At 41.7% G+C, this 14,400-nt stretch overlaps 1 protein-coding gene across 14 annotated transcripts in view; it reads left to right on the top strand.

Moving 5' to 3' along the window:
• Positions 1 to 14,114, top strand: part of Rbms3 (RNA binding motif single stranded interacting protein 3) — a 1,318,100-nt gene extending 1,303,986 nt beyond the window's left edge. For 7 of the 14 annotated variants that reach the window (XM_026779049.1, XM_026779046.1, XM_026779051.1 and 4 more), the window contains 3 exons: positions 904 to 981; positions 4,378 to 4,505; positions 8,197 to 14,114. In XM_026779049.1, coding sequence (XP_026634850.1) covers positions 904 to 981; positions 4,378 to 4,505; positions 8,197 to 8,203 — 213 coding nt within the window. In that variant the 3' untranslated portion in view covers positions 8,204 to 14,114. Of the gene's footprint in view, positions 1 to 903; positions 982 to 4,377; positions 4,510 to 8,196 lie in introns of those variants that run through there. The other 7 variants (XM_026779052.1, XM_026779047.1, XM_026779057.1 and 4 more) reach the window with 2 other exon arrangements.
• Positions 14,115 to 14,400: the final 286 nt, after the last annotated feature.

The following is a 14,400-nucleotide window of genomic DNA, read 5'->3' as shown; positions in this document are numbered from 1 at the left end:
TGTGTGTGTGTGTGTGTGTGTGTGTGTGTGTGTGTGTGTGTACATGTGTACAAGTATCTGTGAAGGCCAGAAGAGGGAGTCAGTTCTCCTGGAGCTAAAGTTATAGGTGATTGTGATCTGTGTGACATGGATGCTAAAAATCAAACTCTGGTTGTCTGTAGAGGAGTATACAGTCTTAAAAGCCAAGGTATCTCTGCAGCCCTATGGACAGTTTTTTAAATAAGGTATTAGGAAGAAAATACTCATGGTGCCTTGAGGATGGGATGGGAGAGCGGGGACAAAAGGGACTTCAGCATTACCTGGAACAGTCCCCCACCTTTGCCGTGTTTTGGGGGGGAACTCACAGCCTTGTATACTTTAGACAATCACTAGCACCGGGACACATCCCCAGCCCTGTATTTTGTATTAACAGAGGTGATGGGAAAACAACATTTGCCCATTGATATATTGCTGTGTAAATATTTCTTACACCGTTCCTCGACATTTTAGTTAGAAATCATTGCTTCCAAATGAAAATGACGATTCATTCATTCAACAAATGCCTGTCAGGAGCCGCTGGGTGGTGGGTTTCTACGAACAAAATGGAGAAAAGAGCCGACACCATCCTCACACTTAGAGAATTTGCACTCAGATGTGAAAGTGGAGGCAATCCAGCTCTTACATAGAGTGCCTAGACTGCATCTTGGGGGGGGGGGCTGAAATGGCCTGTGCTGATATGGAAAAGATGAGCTCTTGCTGACATAGGATCAGCAAGCAGCAGTCCCTGTTGATAAGGCCTGTCATTGTTGGTGAACGTGGAGTTTAACCAGGCATGCGCTCTCCTTTTGTCATCTCATGCAGCGTCTGACCTTTTCTCCGGTTGCAACCCCAAGTTCATGTGCATTTTTCTTTGATTCTCTCTAGTATATGACTGCTGCTCCTATGCAAGGGACCTACATGCCCCAGTACACGCCTGTGCCTCCGACAGCTGTTTCTATTGAAGTAAGTCTATCCTGTAACCCAACGAGGCTAGGAAAGCGAAATCTCAGCCACACGGGTCCCCATAACCCGAGGAATCCTCAGCTAAAACCTTTATGCTGTTGTGAAGCACTTTCCTGCAAGCTGAGCACACAGAAGTCTATACGTCAGCTCAATCAAAACTACATCTTATTTTGCACCTGCAGTTAACCAGTCTTACGCAGAGGTACGAAGGAGGGCTGGTTTGCATACCTAGACAGTAGTCTAAAGGAGAAACCCTTTCCCATCAACTGCAGACCACAAACATGCATGAGCAGAGATGAAGAACAGTTTATAACTTGCTTCTGAGAGGGGCCCCTGGACCAGCACCCTGGGATCTCTGTCTTAGTTCTTTCTTGTTGCTCTGATTTAAAAAAAAAAAAAAAATTACATGGCAAAAACAACTGAAGAGAGAACAGATGCATCCCAGCTCCCAGTCCATCGTAAGGTGGGAAAGTCAGAGTCAGGTGGAGCAGCTGCTCACAGCACAGCCACAGCAGGAATCAGAGAGCAATGAACTCACCTGGCTGCTCAGCTCCCCTTCCACCATGTATATGGTCCAGGCTCCCAGACAGAGCATGGTGCCACCCACAGTTGGCATTCCCACCTCATTGATGCAATCAAGATGACCCTCACACTGGTGGATCCTGGGCTGATCTTCCAAGTCTTCTGCCAATCTGAGGACTAAATCAATCATCCCTATATAACCTGGGAGTCTGTTAGAAAGGGAAGGCATCAGATACCACCATTGATTGGCTCTGTTTCCTGAATTTAGTTAGGTGTTAATTTTAAGATGATCCCTTGAGAATCCAGATGTTCATGAAAATGAGGCAGCACCTTGATTCTCAAACTCTTCCGCTCATTATAATTATTAGGGGATGGATGCTTTAAAAATATGGATTCCCAAATTTGACCACAAGAGATTCTTACTGATTTTTCTGGCATATGGAGTAGGTTAGGCCTATTTATACACTTCCAGATGTCGCCAGTAGGTATTAAGAATTAAGAACCAGCTTTTAATCTCAGCATTCAGGAGGCAGGGGCAGCAAGATCTCTGAGTTAAAGGCCAGTCTTATCCACAGAGCTAGTTCCAGGACAGCCAAAGCTACAGAGAAATGAAAGCCTGGCTCAGAAAAAATAAAAAAAGATTTAAGAACCACTGCTTCAGTAGTTGGGAGTGTAGTTCAGTCACACAGCACTTACCTGGTATATCGAAGACGATGGGTTCCATCCTTTGCTCCCTAGGGAAGAAATTAACCAAAGCTCTCTGTTCTAATAAAGGAACTCAGTATAGTCTAGCTTCCTATGGACAGGAGAGATGTCATAGAGTCGCTGTGGATATCATGAAGGACACTGTCATCTTGTTCCTTACTGAAAGAAAGCTCCTTCTCTCTTTTCTCTGGGACAAATCCACCCTCCTCAGCTCTCATTTTACTAGATGGAGCTGACCAGCTACAGAGAAGAGGGGGAGGTGCAGAGCCGCAGAGATGGTGCTAGGTGCTTAGACTGTATCCATCTCTAGTTACAGCCACGGTCCCTCTTCTCTGGATGCCCAACTGCTTTGCTGTCATCTGTGGGCTTTACTTCTCATCAGCAGAAATTAAAAAACTAATCAGTATGCTTCCTTGAGTTCATCCTTCCTTCTCCATAACACAACCCGTAACTAGAGTGTTTGTATTTCTCCACATGAAAATCCACCAGTAGTGAGGTCGATAGAGGTTTTTGGCAACTAAGTTGGAGCTCTGAAAATGTTTCCAGATTTATTTCTGGTGTGTAACAAATGTATTCTTGAATTCAGGTAAAGAAAATCCCAGAGATTGGGAAGGTATTGTTGTGCAGCCTAGGAAACTGAGGCCATCACATCCTTATTGTTTTTAATTTCCTAGATGTGCAGGTCCAAAATAATGGTATATTAAATGGGTTTTAATTGGAGTTCAAGAATATGGGTTAGATTGAATGGTTTTTGTCTTATTTAGTGACTAAAGAGCAGCTATGTCTTGAGAAAATTAACAAGCAATACATTATAAATACTGTGAGCATGAATCTCTATAATATATTTGCATTTCGGTGTGTGTACACCAAAGGACTATGCTAATGAACGGGCCGGTGCCTTTAACTGGCGTGGAATAGCAGACACATTTAACAAAGCAGCTTATCGGAAAGACATTCTTCCTGGAGTTAGATCCGGAGCTGGAGAGGAAGAGCAAAGACTCTAACTACCGTCTACCTTTTCACCTCCAATCCATGATTATGAAGAAAAGAATTTAGTCATGTTCGTGCAAAAAGACCAGATCGGCATTTGTTGGCATCCATCAATCAGTTACTTGACCAATCACAAACCAATCTTGTTCGGGGGTTCTAAAACGTACAAACCTAGCGGGTATGTCATGGGGTGCCACAGAACAAGAGGGTTTGACATACAACCCACAGCAGGTATCCAAGATTAGGCTTGCTTTGAGCTACTGCTGCTACTGTTTCCTTTACCCTTTCTCCTTCTTGCCTTCTCCTCATCCCTTCTTTCTCTCCTTTTGCTGAAGCCTCTGACTGAATGCCTGTTATGTCTTAGAAAACAAAGCAAAACAAATGATTTTAAAGATGAAAGAAACACTCCCATCCTTTGATCCCAACACTCTAACACAGGCAGAGGCGGAGGCAGATGGATCTCTGTGAGTTCCAAGCCAACCTGGTCTAGACAGTAAGTTCCAGGCCAGTGAGGCATACACAGGGAGACACTGTCTGAAAGGAACCACAAACAACAACAACAGCAACAAAAATCTTATGCAAGAAACTAGAGAGATGGAGAGATGGTTCCTTCTCCTCTTCCGGATACAGTAAGTTGGTTCTCAGTCTCCTAGTCAAGAGACTCACAGGCTCACAGACATCTTCAATTCAAGTACCAAAGAACTAACTCTCTCTCTCTCTCTCTCTCTCTCTCTCACACACACACACACACACACACACACACACACACTGGTGTTTATGCACATAATCATATGAAAATCTACACATAAATAAAAAATATAATAAATCTTAAAAAAACATGCTTAGATTTTTGTAAGAGACCTCTGACTTTGATTATAGATGACTTTTACTGAGGCCAAAGTTTTCTATACAACCACAGTTGAAATGGTTTTCTGACCATAAGGGCCTTCTAAGGACTTCTGATGTCAATGGCAAAGCTTCTTGGTGTTGCATCATCAACAGCATAGAGTGGACCATTATGCAAGCATACTCTGAAATTTTCTTTTGCTCCGATGCTGTGGTTTCTTGTGGCTGAGAGTTCTCTCTCTTCAAGTCTAATAGAAGGGTTTCTGTGCTGCATCTAGAGACAGCCCTTTGCTAAAGCAAATAAGGCCTGTGTGTACTGATTTGCCTCTTCAGGGTGTTGTTGCTGATACCTCTCCCCAGACGGTGGCCCCTTCATCCCAGGACAGCAGTGGCCAGCAGCAACAGTTAGCAGTGGACACACCCAATGAACACGCACCTGCATACTCTTTCCAACAATCCAAGTAAGTCCGCGCTGTGCCGAGCTCATTCCTCTAGAACAGAGATCTGCTTTTGGTTTTACAGAAACCACCATAAGCTTGGTGGTAGGCATTTCTTGAACTCATGGTCAAGAAATTTTCATGATCAAAGTGGGCTGCTTCCCTCTGGCTTTAGGTGGTGCATTTTCCAGTCTTGGCTGTACTTTGCCCTGTATATGAGTACCTGGTTATCCGTGGCCCTCCACTTTGGGATGATGGAAGGGTTGACCATATGCTTTTCATTTTATAACAGATTGATTTCCAGACAAGTCAGGATTCTAAGGATAACAGTCAAGCAAACCCAACAAACTTAGTTTTGTTTCTATGCATCGTATTGGTTAATAAAAGTCATATGACCCAAAAGAGTTGATGAGGGTACTCACTTTGAAAGGGTCATTGTAGTCATAAAAAAAAAACTGTTACATATTCTTGAAAAAATTCTAGTTACCATCTGACATTACATAGTGAGCCGACATTCTGTTCTTAATCTCTTGAACAATTACAGGCTGACCTTGAACACCCAAGTAAATGGTCGTGGAAAAGGAGAATATTGTTACATATATGATACAGAGATCAGGCCCTGCTCAGGAATTAAATGGCAAAGGAGAATAACTAAGTACTCATGAAATTTTTTTTATCACCCATAAAGCAAATTACATTTGGCTTTGTGTGGAGCAAATGTGTAGATTAAATCCTGAGAGCCCCGCTTTGAACCCGGAGGGATTACCAGAGGGAAGGTGTGTATGGAGAAGGCTTTGGGTGGAAAGTGTTGCATTTTCTGCATCATGACTGAACCTCTGATGGCGGAGATGGTTCACATGAACTTTTCTGTAGAGTTTTGCTCTCTGTCACCCTTTGACATGTTAAAGAAGTCATTCTGTCTGTCCTAAAATCATGAAGAAGCAGAACATGTCAACTAAGCCTGTAGTCAACAGGTGAACATGTAAAGGCAATGTGGTCCCTAGCCGCATAATAGAAGTTTATTCAGCCATGAATAATGTTGTTTCGAGAGAAATGAATTGCTCTGGAGATCATATTAAGTGAAATAAGACAGATTAAGTCAGACGATTACTCCGTCTTTGTTCTCACATGCAGAGTCTGGATTTAAATATGTACACCTATACACATCTGTGGATACATGCGTGAACACTTGCAAGATAAAATATAGAGAGCTGATGTTATTTCTGCTCCAGTGTAGTGGGAAAAATATCTCTAAAATAATCTTGTCAGTCCTTGCTCTCTTCTCTGTCTACAATACCATAGGTTTCACGAACTCAAAAGCTTCTTCCTTTCCGGCACCACTGTGCCAATTAACAAGCCACTACTTCTCCAAGAAGCCCTTTGCTCAGGGTCATTGTGCTAGAGGAGAGATGGAGATCTTAAGTCCTTGCTAATCGCTGGCATTTCTCATCAGATACCAGCTGACCACCTATGCGAGGTTCAGATCAGGGCCACTGAGTGCTCCTGAAAAGCTGCTTGTTATGTCCCACATACCTTTACCATCAAACTGTCTACACCTAAGACACACAGCCATTGCAGGCCAAGGTCACAGGGGACGTTGAGAAGCATGATGATAATAGGCTCATGAATAAAAGGTCTGCCAAAACTATTTTCATAGCCCACATTTTCCTGTGCAGACTGAAACAAAGAACTGGGACTGGCGAGGTGGCCAGTGAAGAGCACTCTCTGCTCTGCTAGAGACCAGTATTTGGTTCCGAGAGTTCACAGGGTGGCTCACAACTGCCTGTAGCTCCAGCTCCCGGCAATCCAAGGTCCTCTTTGAATTCTGTGGGCCCCACAGAGACATATGCATGCACACACATATCTACATATCTACATAGAACTTCACGTGATACTGATTCCCTCACCCCATTGTTGATGCAGAGAGATTTTTATGCACTTATCAGAGAAGGAGATAATAACTGTAGTTTATTCTGGAAATCCTATGAGAATTCCAATCTTCACTGAATTATCACTTATTTCTTATGCTATATATGCAATCTTAAAAATAACTAGAATCTGGGTACTTGAGAGGTGGCTCAGATGGTAAGGGCACTTACTCATAAAGCGTGAGTTCCTGAGTTCCAGTTCCCAGCACCCACATAAGAAGCTGAGTATAGACACAGTGCCTGTAACTGCAGCATTGACCGGGCAAAGACAGACAGATCTAAGACCTCACTAGCCAGCAAGCTTAGCAGAAGGTGAGCTCCAGGTTCAAGTGTCTCAAGGCAATAGAGGAAGACATTTGGCTTTCGTCTTTGGCTTCCACATGTGTGTAACTGTATGTACACCCATACACCTATGTGTGTATACCACATGCACCCACACACATATACACACACACTGTAAACACAAAATTAAAAGATTTTTTACATTTCTAATTAAATTATAAATAAAAATGGACTCAGCATGTGTTTATATGTTTGTACATGTGTATGTATATGTGTAAGACAATAATTATGAAATAAAAATAATTGCTTAATTAACCAGATTCCATAGAGCATGTATGCAAATCAAGTTACATTCTCAGATGCAGAGGCAGAAGTCTTTGCTTCAAATTCCACTTTAGCAACTTTCCAGATGCAATGCAAGTCTTCAGGACCCCAGACTGCCTGTTTAAAGTTTTCATGTGATCACCATTCTCCAGAGAGTAAAAATTAGGTCACTGATGAAAAAAATCTGCCACCATCCACCAGAATTAGGGTTGGAAAGCTTCCTCATAGATCCAGTCAAAGGTCATTGGGATCAGTGCTTTCAATTGAGAGAAATACTGAACTGTACAATCCATCTGTCTGCCCTCCTGTGAGGGTCCTGTTGACAGATGACATCATGGCGGCAGTTTGTGGTACTCCTCACGTGACGAGATGCAAGGTAAACGTCAGAGAGTAACAGTCAGCTCACAGGTCAGGCCTGGTTCTGAATGCCTGCCATCTAAGGGATGGGAGCTTGAGGTGGCCATTGGCTACATGAGGCCAGCATGGGCTGTATGAAGTCAATATCCAGAGCTGGAGAGATAGTTCAACAGTTAGGGACCCTTGCTGCTTTTGCTGAGGTTCCCAACATCTACACAGCTGCTCACAACCACTTTTTACCTCCACTTTCAGAGGATCTGTTGTCTTCTTCTGGCCTCTGCAGGTACTGCTTACATGTGGTACATTTTCATATATACAAGCAAAAAGTTACACACAAACAAAATAAGTATATCTTCAAAAATATGTAAGTTAAAATTCATAATACCATGGCAACTGCATTGGTGCCTTATAAACAGGACCACAATGATCTACTAGAGGTTCTCCCTCTCAAGGGTCCTGTCATCTCTTCTGCCCCCACAGGAGACCAAGCTACCAACCATGAAGTCTTAATAGACACTCAAAGCAAACCATAGCAGAAATGATGACTCACTGGGTACACTGCAGATATATTTTGCATTATTTATTACCTGACAATCAGAAGATGTTTTTAGTTCCTCAACCTTGAGTTTTGACGAGTGAATTCTTGCTTGAGTGTGTATTTTATGGAAGTCACAGAATTTGACAGCTTTATAGCTAATACACCCATTCCATTGCTTCTTTGAGTATGACATAGTAGAAAAGCCTGGGCTCTTCTGAGATGTCCCGGGAAACCACAGAAGATAGACCTGAATGTAATGACCGCTCCTGTCCATTTGTCTTTGCAGACCATAGACAGGAGTGAGGCTGTCCATCTGAACCTTTACCTTCGATGAAGAAACTTCACCGAGCAAGAAGTTAGTTGGCCTCCAATTTGCACAGGCGCCAAGAGAAAGCTTTCTTCCTTTATTTTTATTTTTTTTAATTTTATACTTTACTCAAAGAAAACAAAGTTTTTATGTGCTGTGCAAATGGTTCCTTCGTGTGGTCTGACAGTTATTCTTGTCATCCTTTTTTTTTTAAAGGAAAACAAATCCCAGAAAAGGGGTGGGGGGGGATAAACATCAAAGTTGATGTTTTCTGTGGAAGAACATTTGAATTCAGAATTTACCTGAAGGTGTAAGTAGATTTCTTTCTTTCTTTTTGTAGTAGAAAACCCAGTGTCAAGAGATGGGCAACCAGAACTATGAGAAAATTATTCTCCTCAGTAATTAAGCTATTTTTCCCTTTCTTTTTCCTTTCTTGATTGAACCTACTGGGTTGTTGTTTTTATATATATATATATTTTATGTTTTCTTAGAAATATTTGGTAAGGTTTATCTTGAATCTTAATTGCCTTAATTTTAAGGACGTGAAAGGCTCGCGAGGCATGCTGTCAACGTCTTGTTTTAAAAAAAATCAAGAAAGAATTGAGTTATTGTGCCAGCTTTCACTGGCAAAGAAGATGGAGACTGATATTTTAGGGTAGAAAAAAACTGTACAGTTTAAAAGAAAATGCTTTTTCTTCATTTGAAGAAAATTTGTTGTTAAAAGAAACCACGGCAACTGCAAGAATTAGAAAATGCTGGAACTTCTCATGAACTTTGACACAATCACTCTAAATGGCTAACAGACATTTTATGGTAAAGATATTCGCATTGGTTTAAAAACAACTGCATTAGAAATAATGCGTGTTTGGGGGGCAGAATGCAAATTTTTTTTAATTTACAGAGTGTGGTTGCTAGCGAAAGCGTTAGTGCTTTTTATCTGCCGTTTTTTCTATGAGCTTTGTCAGGTTTTAGTCAGCTTTGCTTGTCCCATTGCAAACCTAGCGTAAGAGCACTCAAAACAAAACTTAAGTAGATAGAAGCTTATGGTCAAAAAAGTGCAAAAAAATAAAAATAAAAACACACACACAAAAAAACAAAACAAAACAAACAAAAAAAGCAATAGATAGAGAAATTGTTGACAATTTCTGTAGTCTTTCTTAGTTGTGGTCAATTGCAGCCTATGGATGGCCTATTTTATACCAAAGAGGAAGTGAGAGTCTGTTACAGTCGTGACGGTAGACACTGCTTTTTTTTCCTTAAAGTTTTGTTTGACCTACATGGCGGGACCAGTTCTAACTTCATTTCAACTACCTTCCACTAGTGTTTTACATACTGCAGAAAGAATTGTTTTTCTAGAAATGTATATTTGTTGATAGTCGAAGTTTATACCTACTGTGCTCAGCAGTTCGAGCATAAAAGAATTGGGGAACCGACGGATTGGTGGAAGCAGGTACCTTTCAGCCCTGTGAGCCTTTCCCAGCTCCTGGCTACCGCTCTCCAGCAGTAGGTGGATGCCACTGATACACCAGGTCCTTCGCTCAAGAGGTTGTAATGTCTTCATATAAACTGCAGACTAAGGATGCTTCCTGAACACGCTCTGAAAGACAGACATCTGAAAGGCCACTTGTCAGAAAGACTCCGTGAAGTTCTGTGCAGTGGGGCCTGGTCCCCTGAGAAGGACTCACACATTGGTAACTGTCGTCTTCCTTCCAAACGTCAACATGAACAGATATTGTCTTCTCACTTCATTTTGTTGCTGGCTCGTCTGGAACAGACACCTTGATTCTCTACTTAGAAGGGGACCTTTTCCTTTCACCTCTTCCCATTGTGTTCTCATATCGTGACATCGACAGGAGAGGCGACACAGACCTAAAATTTCGGTTTAATTCTCTGAAAAAAGTGGGGCCATTAAGATCGAAGATTCCGTTTAATGCAGTTGAGGCAAGCTCTTCATATGCTAGTTGACAATCAGTAAAAGGTATGCTTTTTACCAACGAGAATTGAAAGAATTAGGGTTGATCCAGCACTAAAACCAAAGGAGACATTTGCACTTAGAATAATGCAAAACTTGGCTTAAAATGACCTAAATTGATTTAGCGAGAAATCCTAATAGTTCTGACTCATCATACCTGAGATCCACTCACAGAGTTTTGCTTGGAGATAGAGGTAGTGGCATGGAACTCTGTTCACGGAACCATTCCGAAGAACTACTTCTGAATGAAACGTTTGAATCAAATAGGCAGTGCTCCTTCTTCAGGGTTCGTCTGTCAGAGCACGTAGGAAAGACACAGACAGAAGCACCAGGGAGGAAAAGAGAGTAGGCTTTCAAAAACAAAACAAGTTTTAAGGCAAATCACAGTCCCACAGCTAAGGAGACTGGCCCAAACCCAAGATCCACTGTCTCACTAGAACCCAGCTCTCTTCTTTGCCACCCTGGGATTGGAGGGCTCAAGTCCAGAGAGTGACTTCGTATGTTGGCCACCAAACCAATCACAGAACCGTATCCAAGGATATGGCTCCGCACTGCAGTGAAATTTGTGCTTCATCTTCATCCAAATTGTTGTCTGTGCTCTGGAGAGCCCCTGAGCCCTCTGCATCGTTCCACAGCACCTGTTGGAAGGGTGGACTTGAATTTTGTCTTTGGGAAACAAACCTTCAAGTTCCTGGGCTTTCAGAAAACTCACGTGAGACTCAGTTTCTCTTTCTCGTTCACCCTTTCTCCGTTCTCTTTGTTTGAGTAAGGGTCATCCTGGGCATCGTTCATTTGAGTATGAAACCAACATACTTTCTTGTCTTTTGTCAAAGTACCAAATACATGTATTCTTGTGATACAGAGAGTCTCATTTGCATATCTAAGAATGAGGCTGTGTGGTAGCTACCATGTGGCTGTGGAAGGTGCCTAGGTTAACTTCACGCTCGTACGTACACATTCTGAAACATTTCTTTCAGCTCTGAAATTTACATAATCTCTCTTCTTTTAAGCCACCTCAGGCCAAAGGAAATCACTATGTCATTTTATGTGTTTGTGTGTGTCTTATGTTTGGGCTGTTTCTAGAGTGCCCTTCCATAAAATCTTTTAAGAAGGAAAAGATGTGTGTATTTGAATTGGCTCCCTCTTTTCCTGTCCTTTTTACCTAAGATATTTTTCGATAGTCCAGTGTAGGAGGGAAAGAAAGGGCAACAGCAGATAACAGTACAATATTTTAATAAAAATAAGACCCCGCCCTTCCCCAAACCCACATGTGCCATGTGTGCAGCACAAGCGTCACAATCTCTTCCTAGTCAGCAGTGTGCATGGCGGTTCCCCTTTGACTTAGGACTACAGTCATTTTTTAAATTGAAGTAAAATTCAAATTTTTGATTGTCAAAATGTCGATATTTTTTCCTTCCTTTATCACATCTTGGATGACAAATTAGGAAAACAACTAAAGGCGCGATGCAAACAAGATAAGCACCTTGTCATCTAAATGCTACGAGTGGGTCAGGAAAGTGGGCTTCTTTGGATAATGAGAAGATATCGGGGGAAGCAGAGTGCATGGTGGTTGCTAACTGTGTCTCGTAAATGACCCAGGACAAAGCCTGTATGAACTAATGGTAATATCAGCAGGTGCTGAAGATAAAAAAAAAAAAAATATGTGCTTAGTTTTTGTTCTTTAAAAAAAAAACCCTTTGTTTAATGATTAGAATATCTATGAAAATTCACATGTCCTTTTTTATATTGACTTTTAAAATCCCCCTTATTGAAGAGTGGGATTTAATTTCAACAAGACCCTTGCATCTTCTTGGCGAGTGAGATGTTTCAATGGGGCATCTACAGAGACTATGATGCTAATAGGCTACAAATACTTCTGACAATCCAGTCTCGTTCCCATGAATGTGCAAACAAGTGCAGACAAGCTGAAAATGACGAGTGCATCTTAAGTGGGCTTCAGGGGGAAATGCACGGTTTCAGACTAGTGAGGCAACAGAATTGGAAGTCATTTCTAATGGCACTCGGCATGGGAAGCAACCCCATGCTAGGATATTGTATAATCAAGTCACAGAACCATGATCTCCTTTATTTTGTGCACAGTGTGGAGTAAAGGGTGAGATCTCTTTTCTTCTTTGCCATTGGGACTGGTGTGCCAAACTTTCTTTCTTTTTTGGGGGGGGGCATTGGCCTTAGCAGTTTCTCTTGAACCCCAGGGATGACAGAATTGGCAGTATCCTTGATTCCATTTCCTCTTGTGAAGGAGTAGTGGGCTTTCAGTCATGAATCAACTCATCTTACAGTTGTGATGAGGCAATATGGGTTGAGTGTAACGTGAGATTAACATTTCTCACCCATACAAAATTGGACCCTTCAACCAAATGCTGTCTGTTCTGGCTGTCCTTTGTGGTTACCTAGAGTTCAGGAAAGTAGAAAAGCTAAACAATAAGCCCCAGGGTGCCCCATGATTGGAAAAAGCTGGGCTCAATGCTTTTTACAGGTTGCTGTTGTCTTTGGTCTAATACGCCGACCGGAAACATGCAGACACAGTTGCTATCACAGAAAGGCTTGGAGTAGCAGTATGCAGCATGCTATGCTGGGCAGGGAAACAATGTGCTGAGGGATGCATTTCACTGGTGAAGCCTCTGAGCTAAACAGGGACAAGGTGGAACTTGGGGATTCGGGGAAAATCGTGAGGCCACTGAGTCACCTGGGAGATTTTCTTAACACTGCTACATTTTCTGAGTTTCAAAGAGACAAACCATCACTGTCAATATTCAAAGAACTGTCTGACTAATCTGAGAGTGTGTTGTCCTTTCTTCCTGATGGCTGGCCCTGTTAATCTGAGCACTTCACCCCAAGGGTGGACAGAAGAAAGCACTGAAAACAGTAGCTCATGCCAGTCTGTCTTGCTTTCCAAGTATTGATTTATCAAGGAAGTTTAAATAATTGATGAAATCAATGTCCACACATTATCCACGATGAATTTTAACCGTCCATAATGTCCTTCTCCTAATTACCACACATAATCAAGAGTTGGCTGCATTCTTGAAAAAATACAAATGGAAAAATTATAACAGCAAACTTGATTCCCCTACAGGAAAACTACGTTGGTTTCTTTCTCTTTACCGAGATGCAACACAAGGAAAGAAGATCCACACCACTTCCATCAGGAGAAACTAATACTTGCTTTTGGTTAAATGTACCATTTTTATCACCTTTGAACACTTCTGACCACAAAATCATTTTTATTTTTGTTGTCACTGTTTGAATCTGTGTTGCTGTGTTAAGATTGAAAGTCATTCATTATCCAGCACATAATTTGATGGCCACTGTGTGTGTAAGCACAAAGTGTAACAGTGTCACACTTTGGACTTTAAAACCTCTGGTCCAACATTGATAAAGTTGCTGTCTCTTCCTCCCCAAAGGCGGTACGTCCTCACATGTAAAAAGGATTAAGATATTCTGTCCCTGTTAGGAACAGTAAAGTTATTTCAAAGATACATTGGGTATCTGAAATGACTTGGTTGTCCATTCCGGAAGCAAACATTCCCTTTTACTTAAGAAGATCATTGGAATCTTAATTCTTAAGCTCTGGGTGAAAGTACGTCAGTTTCAAAGAAAACTATGACCCGGCTTCTTCTTTCAAAGCCTTGTTTTAAGTCATCTTCAACTCCATGGACCTTCTGAAACACCATTTCGAGATTTTTATTTCAGGGCATCTTTGTATGGCTGTCTCTGTCATGTTTGTAATCCTGTGGCGATTCTGGTTTTATCTTTAAGTTCTTTCATGTGTATCATGGTCAAGTTAGACACCGTTTCCCCTGTTCCCTGGGCTCTCTGTAGATCAGTGGATATTAGGTTTCAATTTCTGTTTTCTTTGATGAAGCTTTCAATAAAAAATGAAAATAAAATCAAGGAAGCAGGGCTGTGGTGTTTGATTGCACTTTTCCAGAAACTTGTTATGGGAAGGTGTGGGGAGGGGGTAGCTGGGTCCGGGTCTTATCCAGTTTGTTAAACTGTCATCTTTTCTAGAATCAATAGAAGATAAGATCACTCAGGGTTGGAGAGATTGCTCAGTGGTTGGGTCCTATTCTTTGTAGAGGGCCCAAGTTTGGATCGTAGCACTATACCTGGTGGTTGACAAATACCTGTGACTCTAGATTGTAGGAGTCCAACACACACACACACACACACACACACACACACACACA

The sequence above is a fragment of the Microtus ochrogaster genome, chromosome 5, assembly GCF_000317375.1.
Source record: "Microtus ochrogaster isolate Prairie Vole_2 chromosome 5, MicOch1.0, whole genome shotgun sequence".
In the NCBI taxonomy this organism is placed as follows: domain Eukaryota; kingdom Metazoa; phylum Chordata; class Mammalia; order Rodentia; family Cricetidae; genus Microtus; species Microtus ochrogaster.
Note: the sequence above shows the minus strand (reverse complement) of the source record. Positions and strands in the feature narration are given on the sequence as shown.